The sequence below is a fragment of the Bemisia tabaci genome, chromosome 2 (assembly GCF_918797505.1).
Source record: "Bemisia tabaci chromosome 2, PGI_BMITA_v3".
Classification (NCBI taxonomy): domain Eukaryota; kingdom Metazoa; phylum Arthropoda; class Insecta; order Hemiptera; family Aleyrodidae; genus Bemisia; species Bemisia tabaci.
This window is the reverse complement of record NC_092794.1, coordinates 56200119-56210602: the sequence shown is the minus strand read 5'-3', so window position 1 is coordinate 56210602 and position 10484 is coordinate 56200119. Positions and strand designations below refer to the sequence as shown.

Below are 10484 nucleotides of genomic sequence, written 5' to 3'. Positions count from 1 at the left end.
ATTCTATTATCAAAATGGCTACCGGCTACCGTCACCGTCACCGACTTGTTCGGAAAAATCGGCGAGTTGAATCTGCTTCTGCACGTATCACGTCACGTATCGTGATCGAGTTCTCAGGGCACACACATGCAACTTGAGATTTTGACTCTTTCATCACCTTGAAAGTCGATTTGTAATTTGCATTTATATTGAAGTGTGAAGCTCGCGAACTAGCAGATTCTAATTTTGTTCTAGTGTTATATCTTATTTCCTCGTCGAAATGAATCTACAATTTCCATCCGGTGTATTTGTCCTACTCCTCGCCTTACTGATATCTATCAGTGCTGTGGCAGACTCAGGTAAGGTCCATGATATTATGTCATCTCTCCTCAAACCTCATCCTCAACCTCAATTCATTGCTTCATTTACCCGCCGTTTCTAGAAGCTGTCTACAGAATCCTTTTGCATGCAATATTCGTTCTCAATTTTGGAGCCTCAAGCAGATAGTGTTCTTGTCCGAATCTCTATTGCTGCGGTGCTAAGATCTCCTATACCACCTGCAGCCTGCAATGCATTTCTCTATCAGCATACTCGCTTATTCTTGTACCCATGCATCCTTATCCTTAATTCACATTCAATCATTATTTTATGTCGTATTATTGCATCTCTCTTGTCTACAGAGAGGAACACGTTTATTTATCTGGAAAGGGTTCAGGAAATCTAGAAATTTCTAGAACATGTCTCATTGTGCTGCGTATGATTAATTCTTATGTCTGATTTCATTTAGGGATCGTCGAATATTTAGATAATCAAATACGATATTTGAATTATCGGCACCAAGATAATCCCATAACATTGGAATATTTGCTTCCGAAGTATTCGAAATCGCTAGATTCGAATAACCGCATTCGAATTCGATAACCGTCCATCCCTATCGTCAATCTCGTTATTAATTAAATCTCGTCCACAACTCCTCACGGGAATGACTGACCGTCTTAGTTAAAAGTGTCATTTATCTGTATCAATAACCGCACCACGTTCCACGATTCCAAAAAAAATAAAAAATGGAAGCAATAATTAAAAATATTTGAATATTCGCTTCCCAAGGATTTGAAATCACAAGATTGGAATTCTTGCAATAACCGTAATAATCGCTTTCGAAAAGTTTCGAACAATCCAATACGATAATCGTCTATCCCTAATTTCATTTTAAAAATGTGATTATGCACTCTGTATAAATGATATCTGTTCTTACCTACTCTCAAAGACTATTTTGTATTCCCATGTAAGATTGTCAGGTCTCTTCTTCTATGACACGCCCTATGGCTCCCTTTTATAGATTTTGATAATCTAACTCAAATAGTGAGTTATTTTCTTATCGCCCAATGGATCATTAATTTTTTGCATTGAAAGTACATCTCATAGATTTACAGCCCACCAAAATTACTAATTACTCCAGAAAGTCATAGTAACGTGACTGAATTTTCAGCCCTCCAACTCGTTGAAGCATATAATGCAAGAAATGCAAACAATTCATCAGCAAGAGATCATCGGGGAAGATTTACATAATTTAATTGTCATCAATGAATAAAGGCGCTGCTTCATGTAGTGCCCTTATTCCATGTTATAGTATTAATGTAATTAAAATTCCCTGCTTTCCACAATTTCGCGCAAGCTGATATAGAGCTAGCACAAACAGTGATGATGGGCTTTTTTTTCAGTCGTCAGGATTTTTCGGTCAGGTGGTGGGAGGAAAATTCTAAAATGGTAGTAAAACGGGCTTAATTGATGCTTATTCCTTTCCAAATTTTTGCGGGATTACAACAAGTTTTGCAGCTCAGCTCATGCGTGATCATTATTATCAACCCCTGCGCGCATTAGGTTAGAAAGTGTCACTGGTTATTAGTATTGAATTGTTGATAATTAGCTCTTGATAAATTATTATCAAAACAATGCCATATTTGTTCAGAAATATCAATTTACTGATGCTTTATCAAGTGATTGGAGGTAAGGTGAGGGAAAGGGGACAAAACAAAGTGCAGGTACAGAAAAAATATGTGTAATCAGAGAAGTAAAAGATAGTGTAATGATGTGGATATAAACTGTTAGAGGACAACCGTTTAGTTCAGATTATCCATACACACTGTTTGTGCATGTAAGACGACCAAGACGACTCGCGAGATAAGAATGAAGTGACAAGGGGTAGAGAAAAGATTCTTCATAGTGATGAGGAGGAGTGAATGTTTAAGATGACACTATCTTCAGCAGACAAGGAAGGTAGACGAATAGAAAATGTGTCGGGAAAGAAGGAGGAATAAACTTTTAATTTCAAAGTTGCGGTGTCTATCAGAAAAGGAAAAAATATCAATCAATTTTCAAAGGTACTCTCCTCTCTGATCTTATGCCACATGCAGAGCATGAGTCAAGCCAAGTATTTTGTTACTGACACTGAATACAATCAGTGGAAGATGAGTACAGATACTAGTATGGTTACGAAGAAGCTCAAAGCAAGTAAACAGTTGCAAATGTAATTATTGGAAAATTTTTGTTTCTTCAAAGAAAAATGTCTAGAGAAGTGCAATTTCTCATTTATTGTGCTCCTGTAATTCATAGTGTGTTTTGCATTGTTTCAGTCCGTAATCAACCAGAGCCAACAAAAAATGATTACAACACCAGCAACACCACCAACAACAACACCTTCCCCTAAGACAACAACGACCGCTAAGCCCACAACAACAAGCACACCAGCTCCAAACTCAACAACGGTAGCTCCAACAACATCATCTACTCCAACTCCTCATCCCTCGCCAGCACCTACAACTCCTCGTCCCTCGCCAGCACCTACAACTCCTCATCCATCGCCAGCACCTACAACTCCTAAACCCACACCAGCTCCGGAGAACCGCAAATTTGATGGTCCAAGTTTCATTGGTAAGTAGTGTCCAGTAATAGGATGACAATTATAATAAATTTTTGCAAAGTGCAAAGAGACTAATACTAAAACTTACCTGATTTATGGCAGGTAGATTCTGAGAATTTACCTTTTCTGTTCAGCTGTTTAATAACAATCTTACATCAGCGGAGAAATCCTCTGCCTATAATCTGTTATGACCAATTTCCTTAGATTGAACTGTCCTTTAAACCAATTTTTTCCATCAGAAATGTTGATTTGATATACCTTGAAAGGAAGGGTAATTAATGGTGAGAAAGGTGGGACAAGAAATGCACTTTGGCTACGAAGAAGATCCAGCTGATTTTGATGCTCTGCTAATCATATTCTGTGGACTTTCTGTAATTACTTTAGTAAGACAATCATCCATGAGGATGCTAAAATTCTTTTCTTAATTCAGAAATGGTAGAATCAACAAGAGATCTTCAGCCTGCTTTCAACAGCCTTTCTTAGTTCATTGTTACTTGTATTGTGAAGAATCATGGTAATTAAATTATACATCTCTGTGATAACAAGTACTGCTGTGGTCACTGGTGGCAAGTTTTGGAATCTTCTGGAGAATTTTCAGGGCCAATCTTAGCTTGATCAGTATTTAGGGACCATTAGCAGGGTTGGAAAAAACTGGGGTTTTTTCAAGAAAGCCTCTACCTGGGGGTGAAATGGAGTTTTTTGGGAGTTTTATGGGTTTTTTGTGCAATTAAGGCATATTGGAAATTTGAGTAGAAAACCTGTGAACCAACTAGTACACTAAAAAAGACTAAAATGATGAAACTGATGCTCGGGGGGGGGGGGGGGGGGGGGGGGGGGTTGTTGAGGACTGTTACAAATTACATGTACTGAGAAGGAGTAAATGGGTACACTTCTTATAGGTAGGAGATGGGTCTAGAATAGGGACACATCAATCAAAAGTGTGCGTAATGTGCCGGCTGTCTGTAAATTTTTTCACAGTCTTGGTTCAATTGAAACATTGATAAAATAAGTAAACTGTTTTACAAAAGGGGGAGTGTTATCAGGTAAAAAAGTGACCGAATCATTTAAAAGGGGGGTGGTTGCTCAGATCTGTATGATGGGTGTTACCAAAAATTAGCCATTGATCATGGGGCTTTTTAAGAATTTTCTTCTTTGGGAGAGGGGGGCCTACATTTTGCATGACATAATTTATGGTCAATTCCACACAAGGAAAAACCAAATGAAATGGATTTCTTATTTTCTACCTCTAATAGACTGATTTAGTGGACTACGTCATTGGATATAATATCGAACTCTTGGTTCAAACTAAAATAACCTCATGTCACGGATTCGTCATGAGTTTATTGTGTTAATTGAATGAACCATCAAGTTTAGTCATTGACCAATCACAAATCAATTTAAACAAGAGAAAATTTTGATTGGAAGAAACACCAGGACGCATTTTACACTGTGGCGCGATCAGAAACAAGGTTCTGAATTAGTTTACATTTGAAATCAAGGGTTTGATGTTATATCAAATGACGTAGCCCCTAAATCAAATCTATACCTTTTATTGTTCTTAATCAACATTGTTTCGTCCATGTAGGTTTTTTTAAGGGGTTTTTCCAGGTTTTACCACGGGATTTTTTTTAGTGAGTGTTTTCAACCAGGTTTTTTTAAGTGGGTTTTCCACAAAAAAAACCTGGCGGGGTTTTTGGGCTGGGAGAATTAAGGCCCAACCTTGACTATTAGGCTTTTTCAAAGGCTAAAATGGTTTTTTTCCTCTTTACTTTCTGATGAGAATGAACGTCTTTTGGTTCCTTGGAATTGGGCTTTTTCCACCTGATCACTTATTCTCATGGTTTTCTTTTACCCCCTTGAATCTTTTTTTAAGGGCTCTCTTAAAGACGTCAGTGTCCATTAAAACAGTTTGTCTGGGCCCTATTGTTTTTTATAGCTAACTAACTGAATACTAAGGCACCAACTTTAGTCACGATTTTATTTATTTTAGGCGCTGTAAAAATATATACAGGAGCATTTTGCACATGGTGCCTGTCGAATTCGAAAACTGCCAGTGGCTCCTACTGTTAAAGTGTTAGTAGCAAGCCGCAGAATACAAAGGAATCTGCACGGAAAATGAAATGATTCTGTGCTGGAAAAAATATGCATTATTTTTAATTATGCTCTGTGCAACTTCCTGGGCCAAATAAGCTTTACAAGTTGGATTTTTTGATACCAATTTCAAAAAAATCAGGACTGGAAAGAGGATTTTCCAGTATTTTTACATGCAACATCTAGTAGAAATGTTCAAACTTCTAACTGACGATTGAAGAGAGTTTCTGTCTCTTTTTCAGTCGGGGAAGGTAAGATACAGAAAAAGAATCAAATTCCTCTGAAATATCAAAGCATGGGCCGCAGCTTCTATGCGCATATAGCATCCATCTGATATCTCCTTTCGAAAATGTGTGTAGGAAGGCCAAAAAATTAATTTTTCAGCCTCGCTTTCCTTGACATGGACACTCATTAAGTTTTCCTTTAGAAGTTCATCATACTCAGATGATTGCAAAGAACATCATGTCAAATAATGGTGAAATTTTGCAGGTGCCGAAATTTCTTGGTTGCTCTATTGCAGGGCCCTCTCTGTGAAGCTTGTAAAGCCCCATTTGTGACGGCCCCAAATAATGGTGGCAACATACCTTAAGTACAAAGTTTCCCTTTATTTCATTATTGATTCTATTCTGCTTGAATTCTATTTTTATATAATTTTATTTTGTTTCAGGTGGTATTGTTCTCACGATTGGCCTGCTCGCCATAGGATTCGTATCCTATAAATTTTACATGGCTCGCACAAATCAAAGTTATCACACTCTCTAAGGGGAGGCAAGAACTCATCTGTACACTTGTATTTTAATTCATTTTCTTCACGCCTAACTGAATTTTTTAATTTTCTATTTTTATCAATATTTTTGCTCACATTTTATACTTGTTTTTTTCAACATTCACTCATTTAATTTGTATTCCTGTAAATCAAGAAGCATGTCACTCTTTGTTTATGAGCTGAGGCTCAAAATTCTTCTGGTTTGGCGTAGGTTAGTTTTGAAACAGCAGACACTTCTAATTTCACCTTTCTCTCACAGGAAAATGTTGATCTTGGTTACTAAAAGACTTTTACCTTGTTTTAGAACTTCACGTTCTCTATTTGTTGCGATGTTTGATGCCTGTGAGCGATGCACTAATCAAGTATTTTAACATTGTGTGGTGTTAAAAACTGAGTCACAGCCATGTGTCAAAACTTTTTGTACTCAGCTTTCTAGCCCATTGCTCACCAAGCAGTCCAATGATTTTCTGTACATTGTATATTCATTCTTTGTGAATCGTTATCTTTTTTGTTCTGCAGTTTTTTCTTGCTGGTTAATAACATGTTTATATTTTTCTAAGAAAAAGACAGCCAGTCTAGTCCTCGAACTTGCTTTATCTGCTAGAATTCTGTAGTAGATCAAAGATTAGAGACATCATTTGAGCACTATTTTCTCTCTCATTTTTAACTAACGATAAGATCTAAACCTCAGACTTAACTTAAAAATACCTGAAATGAAACAATCAAAATTACTGTACAAAATCATTGCAAGCTGTTGTTAAAAAGACATATTTAAGTGGCCTCTCTACAGGTCTTCTCATTTATTTTGATATTGAAAATTGCAGTGGTTTCATCTTTTAATTTTTTGGTACCAAGCAGCAGAATTTTTCCAGTGTCGAAAATATCAGTGGTACATGGGTGAATTCAAATAAGGGTCAAATTCCAGGTTCTATTTCCTCCCAAAATTTTTTTCTGAATTTTTGGGCAAACCAAACTTTATTTTGACTATCATTAGGTGTAGACTTAGGAAATATAGCTCGTCGAGCTTAATAGTTGGGCTTAAACCCGAATTTCCACCGTCAAGTGTATCACTTCCCAAAATTTGCCGTAATTTTGCCTGATTTCCTAAATTTTCATCTCAGAGGTGACATATAATACTTTTAATTAAAAATTGAACACAATTGTCATAAAAGCATCGTCGATCACTAAATTAAAGCATAATTGAAAACATGTAACCCTTTCATATCTTGCAGAACCAAAAAAATTAAGAAAAAATTCATCTGTCATGAAAGATATCTGGAGCTTATTCTGCTTGTCTTTTAGACAGTTCCGTCTGTTTATCAAAATGCGCACTGATTTCGTTTCACACGAGAAGAAGCTTTTATTTCTTGGAATATTGCAATACAAAATGGATCAAAAACACCGAATTTTAAAACTTCGAGTGGGCGTGTACCCGCTGAAGTGGTGATAAAGCCAGGAAATTTTGAGGACTTACATTAACATAACAATTACACCGGTCAACTTTTTTTTTTTTTTTTTTTTTTTTTTTTTTTTTTTATTTTTGATTTTCCGAAGATTTGCCAATGGTTTCGGAGTAGATTTTTGGCGCTGATTCTGAAGAACACCTCCATTTACCTGTATCAATGCGATTTATCCTGGGAAAGTTCGGAATTTTTCCGGAGAAATCGGAATTTTCCTTAAAAGTCTAGCTTTTCCAGAAGAGTCAATTTTCCGGGAGAATCTGTGCACGATGGAAAAAACACAGGAATTTTTCGATTTCGTAGCCTAAGATACATAAGAAACCCTATTGCACCCCTATTAAAATTTCCTTTCTTTTCCTTATACCAAGGTTTTCCGGTCCAGTTTCATAAAAATCAATTAATTAGTCACCGAGATAGTGTTTTAAGCCACGGCCACCATCTTAGATTTTCGAATCTCGGAAATTTGACTAAAATTCGAGTTCCCCATTCAAAAATACCCGCGGGTACCAAGTTTCGCGTAAATCGATTGATTAGGCTCTGAGATAGCATTTTAGGCCATGTCCGCCATCTTGGATTTTCGAATTTTAAAAATTTGACTAAAAATTCAAGTTCCCCATTGAAAAGTACCCCCGGGTACCAAGTTTCACTTTAATCGACTGATTAGGTGCTGAGATAGCATTTTAGGCCACGTCCGCCATCTTGGATTTTCGAATTTTGAAAATTCGACTAAAAATTCGAGTTTCCCATTCAAAAATACCCCCGGGTACCAAGTTTTGCGTAAATCGATTGATTAGGCGCTGAGATAGCATTTTAGGCCATGTCCGCCATCTTGGATTTTCGAATTTTGAAAATTCGACTAAAAATTCGAGTTCCCCATTGAAAAATACCTCCGTGTACCAAGTTTCACTTAAATCGGTCGAAAAGAGCGCCTACAGGGCTTAAACAAACAAGTCCCAGTTGATTAGGCGCTGCGATAGCATTTTAGGTCATGTCCGCCATCTTGGATTTTCGAATTTTCAAAATTCGACTAAAAATTCGAGTTCCCCATTGAAAAATACCCCCGGGTACCAAGTTTCACTTAAATCGGTAGAAAAGAGCGCCTACAGGGCTTAAACAAGCAAGTCTCAGTTGTAACAGTTTTCCACTCTGTCCCACTACAGTGGGACATGGGACAGGATGGAAACATATGGGACAGGATGGAACGGGACAAGATGGAACGGGACAGGATGGAATAAGCTGTTTTTTAAGCTTATCTCTAACAGTAAAGACAATTTTGGTGTTTTTTTTCACGGAATATTTAGTAGCACGTCCTAGAGGATCGGAATAAGAGAAAATTTTCCCTAACGCACACTTCGAAAGTATTTTACGAGCTGATATTAGTGTGTGTGTGTATGCTTGACGCCCTGTTAGTTATCATGTATAGCATTCTGTTTGGCATCATTAATGGCGTTAATCTTGCACAAAAATTTGCGAATTTCAGAATTTTTGCCATCTACGACGTGTGAACTATTCAATCAAAACAAAAAAAGTCGTTTTTGGAAAAACCTCAACGTTACGGCAGTCATTTAGAGCTTATTACATCGTTGCCATGTCTCTCCTGACTGTTGCTGACTGTTGCTCGGGACAATGATTCTAGCGCGTGAAAAAGTTATTGATGGAGCAAAAAATAAATTGACTTATTTTTTTTCTCAAATTCAAAAGCATTACCTATCATCTCCGATAAAGTTTTCTCAAATAATCACTCTAGTTATGCTGCAACATCGATTTAAAGTCAAGAACCAGGCACGGGGGACACGCAAATTTGGGACAAATGTAGGCAATTTGCACATTCAAAGTTCTCCTAAATTTTTATTTCAGTCCAAATAAAGTGGGAAGTAGCATGTAATAGTCAACAATAGTGTGGAAAATGAGAAAAAAATTTGATCTGCCCATGATTCTCAGATTATGACGATTAAAACAGCTCGGGACACCAAATTAGACGCTTATTTGAACTCACCCACATGCATATTTCTTATTTTAACATGACAATAATTACCAACGACTGTGAATTACTTGACTAGAATGAATTATTATACAAAAGTCTTAAAAGTATGATGTCAAGTAATCTCAATTTTTTAGTAATGGATTGTGTTAAGTACTGAAAAACATATTTTTACTTTATAACACATGACCGTCATTATTCCTCTGAGTTTATGGTCAGAAGTAATTCACACATAATGTTCGTCATCATCTACACAAATTTTCTAATGGTCAAAATACAATCTAAATTATGTAATCTAGTCCAAACTGAGACTCAAAACCCTAATTAGAGACTGAGCAACAAGGAAACCTAATTGAGTAGATTCAATGTTGGTGGAACAGGTATAGCCGCTGCTAGTTACACACCACGTTCCTGCAAATTATCAGGATTTCATTCTGAAACAGGAAAAACACACGAGTAGTGGTTAAGTGGTGCTCTTTTGAGCTTTTATGCCTCATTTCAAAGATGTGGTTGCAAATAAATATTTTGCTCCCCCCTGTCGTTCGAAGTTCTATTACTTTAAAACGTAATGGATTACTATCTTCTAAAAGGAAGTTGAATCTGTCATTCATATCTTGAATTTTTCTGATGTTGGTGCGGTGTTAGACTTTCTCTTTTGAAAGCGTTTCATTAAATAATGAGAACTGAAGATCTGCATTTATTGATGTGATGTACCTTTCTTTGAATTTAATCTTTGAATGTGTAAACTTAGTTTTGTTCTTAAGTTTTACTTATAAGCGTATGAGCAGGCTTAGATTTAGCAAACTGCCGCTTAGGGGCTTTATCTTATTAAAAAATGGCTGACAATGTTTGGAGGGATAACTGTTTCTCTTCTTTTATTTTCCTTACAGCCTCTAAAAATACGGTGATGAAAACATGATTTGCTGGTTTTCATTTGTTGCTGGTTTTGTTCCAAAATAAAACCAGCAGTAAATGGATCACTGATTTTGTAACCAGTGAGTAAGTAACTTATTCTGTTTGTTTTGGTCGTACAAAAATCTGCCACCCATTAATATGTGCCTTCCAAAATTTTGCTGCCCCTAGGCCACGCAGTCCATTTAGTTTCTCTTCTAAATTCAGGCCTGTTTAATTTTATGAACATAAAGCTTGTTCTCAGTCTTGCAGAAAAGTTGATAGTCTGTAAATATTTCGTGTAAGATGTGAGGAGGAAGCATTCAAGATGGGAGATTCTCTGGGATGGATTTGTGGTAGAGACCCATCAGCATTCTGAAATCCGCCAAGGCGTAG

The 10484-nt window shown here is 36.8% G+C and overlaps 1 protein-coding gene across 2 annotated transcripts; it reads left to right on the top strand.

Annotated features, from left to right (window-relative positions):
- The first annotated feature begins 82 nt into the window (after nt 1-82).
- Nucleotides 83-9897, top strand: vsg (visgun). Of its 2 annotated transcripts, none has more exons than XM_019047211.2 (3): nt 83-338; nt 2613-2910; nt 5658-9897. In XM_019047211.2, exons 2-3 carry the CDS (start codon nt 2640-2642, stop codon nt 5750-5752), a joined length of 366 nt encoding a protein of 121 aa, XP_018902756.2. In that variant the 5' UTR covers nt 83-338; nt 2613-2639; the 3' UTR covers nt 5753-9897. The 2 variants fall into 2 exon arrangements, with proteins under 2 accessions (XP_018902756.2, XP_072151999.1); XM_072295898.1 differs by lacking the exon at nt 83-338 and adding an exon at nt 2227-2360.
- The last annotated feature ends 587 nt before the right edge of the window (nt 9898-10484 follow it).